The sequence below is a fragment of the Ictalurus furcatus genome, chromosome 2 (assembly GCF_023375685.1).
Source record: "Ictalurus furcatus strain D&B chromosome 2, Billie_1.0, whole genome shotgun sequence".
Lineage (NCBI taxonomy): Eukaryota > Metazoa > Chordata > Actinopteri > Siluriformes > Ictaluridae > Ictalurus > Ictalurus furcatus.
In genome coordinates this window covers 11,856,147-11,872,002 of record NC_071256.1, presented here as the reverse complement: position 1 = coordinate 11,872,002, position 15,856 = coordinate 11,856,147, and the positions used below count along the sequence as shown (strand labels likewise).

At 39.1% G+C, this 15,856-nt stretch overlaps 1 protein-coding gene and 1 non-coding gene across 2 annotated transcripts; both read right to left on the bottom strand.

The window, feature by feature from the left end:
* Window positions 1–579: 579 nt before the first annotated feature.
* LOC128604517 (U6 spliceosomal RNA) lies at window positions 580–686 on the bottom strand. The gene has a single exon (XR_008385192.1). It is a non-coding gene; the product is annotated as a U6 spliceosomal RNA (small nuclear RNA).
* Window positions 687–11,060: 10,374 nt separating this feature from the next.
* Window positions 11,061–14,546, bottom strand: atf3 (activating transcription factor 3). The gene is made up of 4 exons (XM_053648122.1): window positions 14,367–14,546; window positions 13,370–13,632; window positions 13,109–13,216; window positions 11,061–12,755 (listed from the first exon to the last, which is right to left on the bottom strand). Exons 2-4 carry the CDS (start codon window positions 13,622–13,624, stop codon window positions 12,498–12,500), a joined length of 621 nt encoding a protein of 206 aa, XP_053504097.1. The 5' UTR covers window positions 13,625–13,632; window positions 14,367–14,546; the 3' UTR covers window positions 11,061–12,497.
* Window positions 14,547–15,856: the final 1,310 nt, after the last annotated feature.

Genomic DNA, 15,856 nt, shown 5'->3' with positions numbered 1-15,856 from the left:
ACTTTTAAATCGCTCAATATCAAATCATGAATCTTCTTTCTCTTGATACTATGGAAGGGGATAAGTGTGCAAGATTTATTTAATTTGAAATTTGCCAAAAAAAAAAAGATTTTCTTCTTCTGATTTTGTTCAATAATTTAAGTCACATCATCAAGGGCCCAATCTCAACAAAACTTGTTTCTCACAATTTTAATATGCAGAAGGGTTCATCCATAACACACGATAAAAATTTGAAGGATAATTCCCCAAACAGGAAGAGAAGGCATCTCACCAACACTTTTATGTTATAACACTATAATTGACACACATATTGAGCAACATGACCTGATGTTAGCAAACAAACTTAGCATTCGTTTGCAACTTAGAACAGCTACTGAAGACAGGATGTGATGCAATATGAAATGTCATGTGTTAATGCCATAAACTATAATGTATATCTTTGGGAACAAGTACTGATGGTCCCAGTGGCTTCTGGTCTTCCTCTGTCACTAAGGAGTGGAGCCAGAAGGTGCTTGGCCCCTAGTATGTTAGGGTTGGAGTTTGGGTTAAAGTTGGTTTGTTAGGGTTATTAAACTGTGAAAAATATGGTAACGCTTCACGATTTTGCGTGTCATCCTTGCGCAGGGGCCATGCTAATCTTCTCTGTATCGTTCCAATTTTAGTATATGTGCTGCCATAGCGAGCACAGAAAAGCCACCTGAAGGGCTGCTATAAGTGCTGAGGTTCCTCACAAAGTTTCTAGTCCATGTTTAGTGTGAAAACAAACCAAGTTCCTTCAAGACTCACAGAACTGATCTGAATGCACACACACTACATGGAGTTTAGAGATGTAATAATTCCCCCCAATTAACCATTAAAACATCAATATTCTAAACCTTTTCATTTTCTTTCTCAGGCTGCAGAGGTGCATGCTGGGAGTATGGAGAGTCGAGTACTTTCTGTTGTTCTGATTGGTTGTCTGTGTCACGATGTAATCAGTCCTTTGTTCTTGTGATCGACCATGCCCCTTCCCCATTTAACTACCGTTTTAACAAAAATGGGAACCAAAAACTGAGCTAAAAACCAAATTTGAATAAGAAAAACAGGAAGTGAGGGCATATCAACAATATGACAAGTTCAAAGCAAAGTTAGTACATGAGTGAAGGTCCACCTAAAGTAGTCTGAGAAATTTAGTCTGAGTTCACCTCTAGGGGGTGCTATAATCTAGAAATGTGTAAAACTACTTTTAAACCGCTCAACATGATTCTTCTTTAGCTTGATTCCTTGGAGGCTTCCAGAGAGTTCTTCATGTAAAGAATTTGTAATTTGTCAAACAGGAAGTTGGCCATTTTTATTTTAATTTAAAACTTTTTTTGTTAAATCATCACAAAATTTGGGTCACAGAATTAAAAGAAACTGCTTAAATGTTACTCCAACATTAATTGTCTTTTGGATTCTATTTATTATGGAACCATTACAGAAACTCTTAAAATTCTGTTTTTGTGATGAATAGGTTTAAAATTTCAACTAGAAAGCTGACATAAACAGCAGGACAGGATCAATAGTTTTACGCAACTACAGAGAATTAAAGACCTTTTGTACAGCGTTAGGGACATGTCCTTTTTAAAGACAAAGGCCTCTAAAAAATGATAGGGTTTTTTCTTAGGCATCTTGGGTATTCAACATTGTATAGGTGATACAATGAAAAGAGAAGGCTAATGGCCTGGGAGATGCCAACACTCCCATCATCTTCAACCATGTCCTCTCCATCCATACTAATGGAAACACCACCACTGTTCAAAAGGGTTCCCATCTTCACATTCCTTTAGAAGTATGGTTGGGGTTGGTTATTGAGGATCCTGTGACAACAAAAATAATTTCTCTAAATACAAATATTCTCACAGGTTTGAGAGAGGCTATAATTATATAATATGACATAAGACAACAAAAAATTAATGATAATGTGCAATCATTTCCTTTCAAGGACAAAAAAAGAAAAAGTAAGAAGTGCCCACTTGTGCATTTATATCAGCTATAAACAATCATTCCCTCACAATTTGTCATTTTACAGAGAAACCAGAAAGCATAAACACCACTGTCTGGAACACTTTCACATGCTAATAAACTTCGCAGAAGCACCATGATAGTTATAAAACATTGACAACTTAACAAAAGCGTCACCAAATCAGCGATTATAAAAGTTTAAACTTTTTAAACAATAATCTGTTTATTATTAATGTTAGATTATGTGGAGCATCAACTCTACAATGCTGTGTATGAGCTGGTACTTTGGAAACATGTGCTGAGGATTTTTCAGTCGTCTGTGGATGCCCTTGTGTTTATCAATCATTAGTGTAATGTATATATTTCGGAAAGGGCTGTGTCATGGGAAAGAGATTCATACAGGGTTTTCATTACTGTTTATTTTCTCCATTCATTGAAAAAATCGTTGATGGAGTTGTTCATGTTCTGCCGAGGGAACTTCTCTTTCCTGTAACGGTCCTATGGACTCAGGAAGCACAAATAAACCTGTAAATCAGCTGCTCTCAAAGTTAGCCAGTCGTAACGGCTCGAAACTTAAACGCTGGCTTAGCAGTGATCAAATCTGAATTTTAAATATGACTGGTGTCTAATGTCGATCAGAAATGCTCTTTTTACATGGTTCACTTTATGTTTTTGTAAAATATTACATTACATGCTTTTTTTTTGTTTTTACAATTGGTTAGTGTGTCAAACATTTGACGCAGTCTACATTAAATATTTAAAACATTTAAAGAAAACTTTAAAGTGAACAGAAATTTATAAACTTTTTGCATGTGATCACCAAACCTCTGACCTCAGTTTGTTTTTATTGCACTGGCCGACCAAAACACAGCTGTGTGCCAATACTTTTGTCTTAGTGAAACTATATAGAAAGCTGAATACAACCTTTGCCAGTCAGCTTTAAAATAGAACACATTTCTGTGGTTGAATCTCAAAATAGTGCACTATGTAGGGAGTACAACACCATTATGTCATGTTATACACTTGTTATACACTATACATATATATGTCATATACATGTATAGTGAGCAGGCAGCCATTTTGGATTTGAAGATACTATGTGGATAAATACCACCGATATGACAACATGACTTCAGGGTTTTTACTTTCAATCTTGAAGTACATGTCATCGAAAATCACCTTAGTCTAAATAAAAATCTCTCAGAGTCCAGGGGTTTAAAATGCCAAAAACTAGACTTTTATGGAAGATTCACAAAAGCTGACACGTCTGCAGATCATCTGCTGAGTACAATCAATGTTCATGCTTTTATACAATACTAAAACAATGGTCTCATTAGGCAGGGTTTTCTCATTTTTTCTTTCAATCACATTTCTAACGATTCGCCAAGATGTTTCTTTCTCCACATCTTATCTATAACTGTGGTGCAAGGTCAGCCAACTTTTTAAAATAGTTTTTATTTTAATGTCTTGCGTTGTGCATTTCAACAATACATCATAAAAAATCACTAACATCAAGTTCGTAAAAAGATACAGACTTAAACATGCAGTGTACCGACTCACCGTCTCTAAGCAGATACAGAGTGTTTTTCTGAGAAATGGCAGAGCAGGCCTAGAAGAAAAGACACATTTGTAACTGAGGAGTATGTGCTCAGTGATCTCACCAAAATGATCACACCACCTTGACCTACTTTGATTTTTGTTTCTTTCATTAATATACTGATTTCTTTCTTATCATTGGTCACTCATGGTTAGATCTTACTTTTTAATTAGTTAACCTTTTGATTTCTTAATCTTAACATACTGATTTATTCAATGATTTATTTAATATATTCCATTTGCTTTTTAAAATATACTATATATTCCTCCCTTTGAGATGTTCCAAGTCCCACCTACCTCAAGACAGCAGCCTCATGATTCAGTCCCTTCATGTTAAACTAACCAGTGACCAACTCCTGATCACTCCTTCTGTTTATCAATGACCAAATCCTGAAACAGCTCTCTTGTGGAGAACAGACCAAATATCTCCCTTCACACTTGACTACTAAGGATTAAAAGATCCTGCCTCCCTAAGTCTAACACTCAAAAATCAACATTGCGTTAAAAGCATGTGCATGTATATGGTTCAGCTTTTGCCCATGTTTATCACCGCTGTCTAGAGTACAACAGTAATTCGACAGAATCAGGAATTTAGTAATCAAATCCAATAATCACTTAAACAAAATCAGCTTCAAATTCAATTTCTCAGAAATGATTGAATAATAAACTTCACTTAATCTATCAATTCAGTGTGATCAATTACAATCAGTTGCAAAAATATAAAGAGTAACAATATAAAGACTTAGCCTTCTTCTCATTTAGATGGTTGTTGTTCATCCAGTAAAACGATGTTATTCTTCCACCCAGATACTTTATGCATCATAGCAGGTCACCCTTGGGGAGAGATTCCTACTGGTTGCCTGTTTGTCCTCGTCCCCAGGTCCTCCAGTGGATTCAATGTTCCTGATTCGCCTGTCACCCCAGCTCCAGACGCACCCTAGGCTCGTTGTTGTTTCCTGCACTGTGTGTGCCCATAATAAGGCCCTATACTGCCCGCTTGCTGGCCTACTACAACCCCTGCCTATTCCCGGTCGCCCTTGGTTGCACATTGCCTTGGACTTTGTCACTGGTCTACCCCCTTCCCAAGGTAACACCATAGTAGACCAGTTCTCGAAGGCAGTACATTCCATGGCCCTTTCCAAGCTCCCTACCACCCGAGAAACTGCAGACCTCCACAACAGCCATGTCTTCTGCTTGCAAGGCATTCCATGGGACATTGTGTCTGATCACGGACCTCAGTTTATTTCCCAAGCTTGGAGGGCATTCTGTAATGCTCTTGGGGCCATTGTCAGTTTGTCCTCCTGATTTCAGCCCCAGTCCAACGGCCAGGCAGCGTGGGCCTCCAGGAGTTGGAAGCTGCGCTGCGGTGTATCATGGCTGATAACCCCTCCACGTCCAGCTCCCAGTTACCCTGGGTGGAGTATGCCCACAATTCCCTGACCAGCACCACCACTGGCATTCCCCATCCAGGAGAACGACATTGTGGTCCCCTCCATGCAAGCCCACCTCCGCTCTTGCCACAAGGTTTGGAGAGAGACCCGTTTTGCCCTGTTCCGCTCCACCGAGCACAATCGTCGCTTGGCTGACTGCCGTTGGGTTCCCGCACCAAACTACCAGCCAGGTCAGAAGGTTTTCTGCCAAGGGCATCCCAATGAAGACAGAAGCCAAGAAACTCTCACCCAGGTACTTAGGCCTATTCACAATCGAGAGCATAATCAATCCTTCCACAGTTAAGCAAGCTCCTCAGGTCCATGTGCATCCACCCCACATTTCATGTCTCAAACCTGTTCATGTCAGCCTCCTGAGCCCTCCATTCATCCCCCCTCCACCTGTCCGGGTCGTAGATGATCACCCAGCCTACACCATCAGGAGACTGCTGGATGTTTGATGAAGGGGACAGGGCCTGCAATATCTGGTGGACTTGGAGGGTTACCGACCAAAAGAGCAGAACTGGGTACCACAATCCTTTATCCTGGACCCCTCTCTTATCCGAGAATTCCACTGGGCCCACCGTGACCAGCCTGGCAGGTTGCCTGGAGGCTCATGATCCATCCAAAAGCTTGTGTATTTTCCTGTGTTTCCCTGTTTTTCCCTTCACCATGTTTCCAGTGTTTTCTCTCTCTCGTGTTTCTGTTAGTGTGTGTGCGCTGTCCTATTGAATCATTGACTCACCTGCTTCTCATCAGCTCATCAATCAACAGTGTATATAAACCCCGGTTCTTGAGCCACTCATTGCCAGATCATTCCAGCTTCAGTGCGGTACTCTTCCAGCATTCCTCGTGTTTGTGTTCCTGTTCGGTCCAGTGTTTTCTTTGTTGAGTTTCCCTCTGCTTATACTGTCTGTTTCTCCTCCTGTTCCAGGTTAACTCCTCATGCTGCATGCCTTCTCACTCTCAGCGCACTTCCTGCTACGCCCAGCCTCGCATCGCCTTCCCCGTGGCTCTCCTGTGCTGAACTCAGCTCTCACGCCACTGACCCAAATTTGAGCCCCGGCCTCGAAAACATCGGCTGCGCGCTCGTCTCTCCTGCAGTGGACCTGAGTTCGAATCCTGACCCTGACTACTCATTATCGCACTCCTTTCTCATTCACCCCAGCTTCTACTGCCCTTCAGTAAATCACTGAGTCGCTGAGACATTGCTCTGAGAGCGGCAGCCCTTGGGTTGACACAATGCATGCTGTTCCTCAGTCTCGATCTCTGTACCCGGATTCGCTCTGTCCTCAGTTGTGCATGCACAGCCTCCAGTCCAAGTTGGTCATTCTTTACTACCAGGTCCCAAATCTTTTGATCCAAGGCCAAATCTAGTAGGTTTGAGTATGACGCAGACGGCAACAGATTGAAGCATCTGTAAAGGGCCATTATGCTTAGGGCACCCATTTGGCCAACAGCAGCCCTGAGCTTTTGCCCACTTGAGAATTCAATTCAGGGTATAACACCAGAAACACATAATGGTCAAGAACGCCTATACCGTCCTGTTTTTACTTTGTAGTGCGTTTTGGTTTAACCTAATGCTGATAGCATCGTTAGCAAACCTGTCTATTTCAAGGTGGTTCATCCAAAACATTTCCTTACCTGTCTCACTAAATGATGAAAAAAAATCTATATGATTCATTATGTAAAGCCGGCCTTATACAGTTTTATAAAGATTGGGTTTACAGACCTGCCCAGGCGCATCATAGCTAATTCCATTCCAGCCCAGGAATAAAATACTCCATCTTGGAAAAAGCAATGTCAGTGTTTATTGTGGTTTTATTCTTGCGTCTGTGTTGTTTTTGGTGTGTTTGAATGATCTGTCTGAACTGGGAGTGAAACTTGGGTAACTTGCTTGCCTTCTTCCTTTGCAGAGAAGGTGTTAGAATGTTCCCCTGTCTGTGCATGTTCATTACGTTACAGAAACTGCAGCACGAATAAGACTGTGTATAACATCACAGTGCAACCACAAGTTCAAAGAGTCTAGTTTAGCACCAAGCAATGGTGGTGTCTTGAAATACATTCAAAAGGATTAAAACAATTCAAGTTAACGCTGTAAGAAGGCAGTGGCGTTGTTATTAGTAGTCATTTTAGCTGTAATTCTTGCCATAATTACACAAACACTCCAACACATTTAGGAAAACCTCAAGCTGCTGACTGTGAAAGAATTTTTTTTATATCGGATTCTAAAGAAGGACTGCTTATCCTTTTTTTTCATGACTGACCGAAGACTATTTTTTAACCCTCCTATTATGTTCTGGTCAAATTCAACTGATTTATTATTGTCCTCTATAAGAACTACTCACCTGACTGGCATAACGCTTCATGACTTTGACATAATGATCACTGTTTTTTCAGTAGTTTCTTCAAATTTTCTACACCCTTAAATTATAAATAGGGTTGCATTTTATTTACACCAAATTTGATTAGTTTTAGAACAAGGTTGTAGGAGGAAAAAGCAAGTCTGCAGGTAGGACTGTTTTGGGGGTCAACTGCAACCAAGGTCTTATTTCAAAGCAAATAATCAGCATTAAATCTAAACAATTTCCACAAACATAGGCTAGGTGAAGCAAAGGGAAAGTGTAAGTGAGGACAGTGTACTGTATATATGATGTACAGAACCAATTCTATTGTAATTTACTGTATGTTGTAAAGACTAAGGGATGGAAAGGGGGATTTCGAAGCATCCACGGTAAGCAATCATTGTGTCTTTACACATACAACAATACAGGACTAAACTATGGTTGCCTGTGAAGCTCAAAATACACAACAGCAATAACACAAAAGCATATTTCAGATATTGCAAAGCTAATGTTTTTGTGTGCACTAAGGTGAAATTGTTCTTTACTCAACAACTCAGAAAACATAAAATAAAAATTTACCCAGTGCCTTTACCCAGTGCCAGAATCATTTGGGGGAGTTTTTGAGATTGAGGAATTTTGCTGAGCATAATTTTGACTGCAGCTCTGTGCCCCAAGAAATATAAAAACCAGCAACATGTGCAAGAAATATCACACTGTGACTACACATTGCCACTCGTGTGCATGAACCCACATAAAAGGGGTTTGGAAAAGAAAGGGGACTGAGGTTTGGAAATGAAAATGCTTGGATTTATTTAGTAATTTTATTTAAATCATTTTGCCATAATTCATAATGTGATTGATTTTTTTTATTTGAACCATTTAATTTCATCAGACCATGCTGGGAAAAAAGATATTTCTCATTTTTTGATATTCAGCATGATTTGTCCATAACGCACAGACAAATTAGACTGTAAAGTCACTATGCAGGAAGTGAAGCCATTTCTTAACAACACTTTTACATACTGACCCAAAGATATGTTTAGTAACATGTCCTTGTGTTAACAAACCACCCTCAAGTTCATTTGCAACTTGGGAGGACTACTGAAAACAGGAAGTGAGGTAAGCAACAGCTTGACGTACTGCCATCAAATTTACTACATTTATTCAGACCAAATTGTGTATGTGAGTAAAGGATTATGTCCTAATGGACTCCAGTAAGTACTGTAAGTGCTATGACTCACAAATGAGTAAAACACCTCTGAAGGTTTGAGACCTTCAATATCAGTTCATGATTCTGGAAGATTCCAAGTTTTCTTCACGTAACAAATTTGTGATTTGCCAAACAGGATGTCTGCCTTTTTTAGCTTTTTGTCTGTTTTCTTCTCTTGAAAATGTTGTCCAATTTTTCATTATAACAGCATTGTGATACCAACCTGAACAAAACATGTTTGTTAGACTTTTAATATGCAGGATGGCTCGTCCATAACGCGCAAATGAATTTGATGGTGAAGTCGCTGAAATGAATTGAGGTTACATCGTCTCAAGGAGTTTTTCCTTGCCACCGTGTCCTCTGGCTTGCTCATTTGGGATAAATTTATAAATGTTAAATGTATATCCTGAATTTATATATATCTGTAAAGCTGCATTATGACAATGTCCAATGTTAAGCGTGCTATACAAATAAAATCAACTTGATTGAAATTATTTATGAATTATATATTAATTATTTCTCAGCAACGATTTTGCATATTGACATCAAACTTGGCAACATGACTTGATGCTAACAAAAAAGCAACTTGGAAGCACTACTGAAAACAGAACATGTGGACATGTATCTCTATGGGAACAAGCACTGACCATCCCAATGGCTTCCAGGTTTTCTCTAATGCTAAGGTGTGGGGCAAGAAAATGATTGCCTCATTTTTCCTACTCCAAGATTTTTGGTCAGGTCTACTTCCTGTTTGATGCTTCCCACCCCAGTTGGCCTGATGTACAAATATACTATATAAAGTTATCAGCCAGACGTTTTGGACAAAACAGCCCCAATTTGTGGGTTTATTTTTGTGTAGATGTTCACAGTAGGAGTTGGGTCAAGGAACTGACACACAGCATATCAGGGAATTGTTTGTGAATTTCACATTTTTGCTCATACAAAATTCTTTTTTTACGCTATTATGTTACATCACTTGTTATGGTGCAACATGTGGAACCACTGACACAATTACATTGCCATATTGCACAAGTATTCCTTTAAACGTTTCCTGGGCACTAATGTAAATAATTTAGTCTTTCTAAGCCGATTATCACTGATATAAGATATTGTTAAGATGTGAATTTATGTAGTGTAAATGTTAATTTAACAGTGAATAAAAATGACTGCTAAGAGTCTAACTGCCTGAATTTCAAATAAAGAGTATTAATGACTATTAATTATTATTTTTAAAATCTAATGATAGGGGGACATGGTGGCTTAGTGGTTAGCATGTGCTAACCACTAAGCCACCATGTCCCCCTATCATTAGATTTAAAAAATTGCCTCACACCTCCATGGTAGGGGGTTTGATTCCTGTCCTGTGCATCAGGGGGTTTCCTCCCCAAGTCTAAAGACATGCATTGTAGGCTGATTGGCATCTCTAAATTGTCAATAGTGTCCGTAGTCCATAATGGGTGTGTGATTGTGCCTTGCGATGGGTTGGCACCCCATCCAGGGTTTCCCCAGCCTGTCCCCTGTAGGATAAGTGGTACAGAAAATGGATGGATGGATGGATGGATGGATGGATGATTATTATACAGTAGATGTTAATTACTGGTCTGATTATTTAGCTGTCGAGGACTGCCAAGTGTTTCATCAGGTGACATGTAAAGAAACCTAAAGCCCATAGCTCTATTAATGTGTTACTAAACGACTCAGACCTATAGTTTGGTTTGCACAGTTCAGATGGTAATATGATATGAGAGGGAGACTGCAATAAAACATAAGAAAAAGACATTCTCCCTATTTGAACACATACTGGTGTACCATCAAACCCAAACTGAAAGCCAACTTGTGAAACCTTGTGCTATCATTTCCAGTCTGGAAATTACCCAAATTGTGTTGTGAATAGTAATCCCCAGTGATTCAGAAAGCCTCTAGTCTACAGTAATGTTTCACTATTATGTTTCTGTGGAATTCCAGTGGGTTAATGGGAGTGAAATGGTACTTTTTTTTCTTGTTCTTTTCTTTTATTTTCTTTCTTTACAACGCAGTATGACCTTGGTTATTATCAGGGGTGGAAACAAACTATCTGTACTCTCAGTACTTGAGTACATAGTTCACTGTACCAGTACTTTTCTTTAGTATAATTAATTCATATTACATTTACTAGTTTTTCATCGGACAACATATTTACTTATTTGATGGCTTTTTGTTTTTTTACTTTTATTGAATTATTACTACAGTAGCAGAACTTTTACTCAAGTCAGTATGTTTTGTTTTCTTCCACTGCTAGATGTTTGACTGACTAGTTTCCCTTAACTTTGCAGATAACACATAGATGGCATGATTGTTTGGCACAGTTTAATAATTACTTAACCTTTGTCCTGAAATCCTGCATGTTTAAACTTGTATACAAGTGAACTACTGCCCATTTAATACTCTTGCCATGATTACTTTCAGCGCCTGTTAACCCTCATGACTCATTGCTCGTCACTGAATTCATACACAGCCCTCTGTGACTCATAGCTTTATTTGTAATTACTGAGGAAAAATGTGAACAAACTGAACCAATACATACAATGGTAATAAAGATATGTATGAAAAGCTAGACATTTGAGTGCAGGGGTATTTTAATGAAGTAACAAAACTTAAATACAGCCCACATTAATCATTGCATATTTAAACTTACATTTAAATCTGATTTAACAACCACGGTTCGTATGAGACCACTCGTAAGCTTGAAGGGGTCAATCAAGGCTGACAAAGCAACTGGTATTTAAGTATCAATAGCTTACTTCAATAGCAAATAGTACTGAAAAGGGCACGAACCACATTTAAAAAAACAACAACAAAAATATGAAAAGCAGGCGACGCCTGTATCTCTCGTCCAAATTAAAATCAATTACTCAAACAATTGAGGAATAAATACTACAATTATAAGGTAAATAACTGCAGGAAAATGGTGGTAAAACACTGACCTACTCTACATCTCATGTACTACAGAATGTGAAATATGACAGGAGTGCCGAGACAATAAGCATAGTTTTATACCCTTTAAAGTGACAAGATTGTGCATCTAGATTCAACCACACGTTTACATTAATATAAAAATACAGTATAACATTTCAAAACACAGACATGACTCGAACAATACAAAAACTCAACATAGCCTTTAGGCCCACACAGGCCATCCAGCTCACAGCAGTGTATCAAAAAACGAAACAAAAAAATCATTCTTGAGATGAAAGAGGAACAAACTTTATGGTGGAAGTTCAAAAGAATACACTTTTACTTCTTCGTAACTTGATATTTGTTCTAATCCTCCCAAGCAGCAGGCTGTAACACTACTGATAACACAAAGTCCACTTAATTTATTCCATTTCCTTGTTCCTTTTCTCTGACTGTATTTCTGCACTTACATCCTCCATGACCTGAGATATTAGCATAGCAGCAGCTTTAAGTAGTTTTGGATGGCAGATTACGGAAACGCTAAACAAAGCCGAAGCAACAAATAACTATGGAAATACATCATACTTGATACTTCATTCACTAGACATTTTTAATGCCTGTCTCAGTGTTCAATACATGAAGCAGAGCTATCTATCACATTCTCCAACACACAGTGATTTCAAGTCCATCTTTTGTCACAGAACTTTTAGTGCTCGTTATATGGGATACCATTAGTGGCTTAAGTTAATAAAACGGTCTCATGTTGGCATCACTGCTCAACACAAGATCATGCTTTGGTGCACATACAAGACAAGTTCATCATCCAGCAGTATGCCATTTTAAATAACATTTAAATACAAAAAAACCCATCAAATCACATTTGATGTTAGTGCTTATACATATTGCTTACTCATGTCCTCAGTCCATTACAGTATACTACATCTCAAGCGGGTCCTTCAGTGCTCCTTGGCAAAATCTTTTCTGAAGAGAAAGTCTTGTGCTTCAAAGATGATCGCATGTGGTTAGTACGGCAGGGTTCTCAGGTCCGGTTGTGGTGAAGTTCATACATTGCAGCGTGGTCTCTTTGATCTGTTGGATGAAGAGGTTCCTCTCATCTTCAGGAGTTTGGCCATTATGTGCTCGGACGATGCACGTTGGCCGGTGCAGGTTGAGCATGTACACCAGCTGCTGCTTCTGGTTCTTCAGCTCCTCGATCTGTGCCTTCAGCTCAGCATTCAAGGACTCCAGCTTCTCAGACTCCTGCCAGCAAAAAAGATAATGACTTGGTAACAATTTACAACTTCAAGACAATAAGTATATATGAGCCACAGTATAAGTTTGTTGAATTGTCAGGTGCAAATTCATAAAAACGTTTTCCTAGGATTTGATAAGATTTCATTTTCTCAGGACTTTCTATGTACATCAAAAGCATCATTAAATGTTCTTCAATTTATACTTCTCGGTGTATCCTTAAAGGATCTACATAAAGCATAGATCCAAGTAAAGCCCTTTTAAAATAATTTAACACTTTTTGAGAGACTTGACAGAATGCTTCATCAAATTGTTTCCTGTCGCACACAATACAATATTTTCTAGCTGCAACCAAACTCTACCTTTTGTAAACAGTCTGTCTTCTCCTTCTTCTTGTTCCTGCACTTCGCAGCAGCAATTTTGTTCCTTTCCCGTCGTCTTTTCCTACGATCGACCTCTTCCACAGTGAGCTGTAAGGAACATGTCATTAACACACGACTGAAATGGTCATAAAGAACTTCTTAATGACCAATCATGTGTTCGCTCATAATGTTTCTTATGACAAACACTTCATATTGTTCATACAAGTTGGGCTCTTAATTTACACCATAAACATCGTCTACCTCTCTCTTCATTCGCAGCAGCTCGGGGGGTTTCTCAGAACTGTAGCCGGAGCAGTCTGTATTGGCCGAACTCATTCCGCTGGACAGGCGTTTACTCTGGATGGCGTAGCGCAGCTCCTCCTTAACCAGTGGGCTGAAATGAGTGAAGTCGTCGAGTGTGAGCGACCCGGGTGGCGACAGACACGGCACCAGAGCCGAAGCACTGATCTCCGAAGGACCCAGACCCAGACCCAGACCAGGATGCTGAAGCATCATTCTGAAACCTGAAACATCAACACCGAGGCACTGAGAAACTCATTCAACACAATGATATCAAGTCAATTTAATTAATAAAAACACAATATAATAATTATACAAGTTCGTGAATTAATAAACAAATAATACCAAAGCTTTTTTTTCTTCAGCTGTAAAGTGAGCTTCAGTGTGATAAACAAAAGTACTTTCTTTTCCTATAGGCTGTTACTGTCTCTGTAATTAACATGTATGCCTTAACATCTACTTATATATATATATATATATATATATATATATATATATATATATATATATATATATATATATATATATATATAAATGTATATTGAACGTGTCTGTGAACAGTTTTCGCTGTTTAAATATTACCTTTACAGCAGATAGTGCGAACCAAACTGATTTAAATAAATAAATAAAATAAAATAAAATAAAAAAGTTAGGCTAGTCCTAAAGCACTGATGTTTCAGTAAACCTCCGCGCGCGCGCCTGTGTTACTGTTTAACAGCTCCGAGTTAGAAATCTAACAACACACCAAACAATTCAGGAGTGATTCTCAGGCTGTTTAAACGGACTTGATATGACTTTACATCTTGTCAGGACATTGTGAAAGGCTTTGAAAACGAGACGCGGGAGAACTCTTTCAGTTCTCAGTTAAACACAACACGAGTCGGTACTCAAAACAAACGCATTTCTATCTTGCCGAGGCGCCTTTAAGCTGACAGAAGGACACTAAACCGTAACTTACCTTGTTTATGACTGAGCAAATTGTGTGACCTGAAACTCTACTCAGGCTTCTTCTCTTTCTCTCTCTTTCTCTCTCTTTCTCTCTCTTTCTCTCTCTTTCTCTCTCTTTCTCTCTCTTTCTCTCTCTTTCTTTTTCTCTCTCAGGGAAGTTACAGCTGTGGCCGGTGCGTTGCATCACCCCGGTCCGGTTTTATAGTAGAACACGGCGTGGTATTCTACTAGTAAGTGGGTTGGGCCAGGGTGACGTCATCCTATTTATAGTCCCGGCCAGAGGCTTTGGTTTGCGATGATGCAATCAGGCAACCCTTTGCACACACACCATAAGTGGACAGGCTGCTCTACCCCACCTCCCTCTGTGTAGGAAATCAGGGTCATAACATTTCACACTAATGACAGAATAAAGGCATACCAGGATAATGACTTTGGATGTTTGCTATGCCAACTCTCATTCCCAAATAGTCAGGGAAATGATTGGTAGTTTGTTATTGCTTGTTATAGTTAACATTTTGCTACGTCATAAGCTGATAAAACCTTAGCCGGGGTTACCAGTGACGCAGTTTAAATGCCATTCTGTGGTGATGGTGAAGAATAACCTGCACCTGGATTCTTCTGGCTAAAATGTAGACTATATCGCCAAAAGTATGTGGATACCTGACCATCACACTTACACAAAGTTACCCCCAACCTTTTGCTTTTATAATAAGCTCCAGTGAGGAGGCTCATCCCAAAGCTCATCCCAAAGATGTTCAATGGGGTTGAGATCAGGGGTCTGTACAGGACACTCGAGTTCTTCTACCTTCTTCCAACCTTAACACATCATGTCTTCATGGAGCTCGCTTTGTGCACTTTGTGTCATGCTGGAACAGGTTTGGGCCTCTTAAAGGGAAATTGTAATGCCACAGCATTACTATTTGCTGTGTAATGCTGTGTAATTTGCTGTGGCCACAGCCACGCCCCAAAATCTAGAAAGCCCTCTCAGAAGACTGGAGCTTATTATAAAAGCAAAAGGGTGGGAGTAACTTTGTGTACGTGTGATGGTCAGGTGTTCACATACTTTTGGCCGTATAGTGTATGATATGTAGAAACGAAGGGAATGATGTGGGAATATATGAATGACATATAACTAATTAAGTGTTTAATTCTTAATTACTCATAGTAGTCCATAAGTATGGTTTTTAAAACTACATATTGTATATATACACACTTCATAGCAGGTTTAATCTCTCTGTATTTAATCAGAGAGAAAAAAAATTATTTAGTCTAATCAGAACTAATACAAATCTAGTTTAATCTAGTTAGAAAGTTGCTCTAAATTGAGGATACCCAGCTCCAGTCTTAACACTGACGTCCAGTACAGTTTGGTGATTGCGTTTGCTCTAACACATCTCATTCATGGCCAGTTAACAGATGTAGTACAGTATGTGTCTGTGCGCCGGCCCTCCACAAGCAGAGTCAGGGACCCCTGCGCTAAAGGTCTCTTAAAGGGCAAGG

Excerpts from the sequence above, each read along its gene's own strand:
- atf3 (XM_053648122.1), bottom strand. The coding sequence starts at position 13,624 with ATGATGCTTCAGCATCCTGGTCTGGGTCTGGGTCTGGGTCCTTCGGAG. Across the intron at positions 13,217-13,369 it reads TGCTGCGAATGAAGAGAGAG|CTCACTGTGGAAGAGGTCGA; the intron begins GTAGACGATGTT and ends TGTTCCTTACAG. Across the intron at positions 12,756-13,108 it reads AGACAGACTGTTTACAAAAG|GAGTCTGAGAAGCTGGAGTC; the intron begins GTAGAGTTTGGT and ends TTTTGCTGGCAG.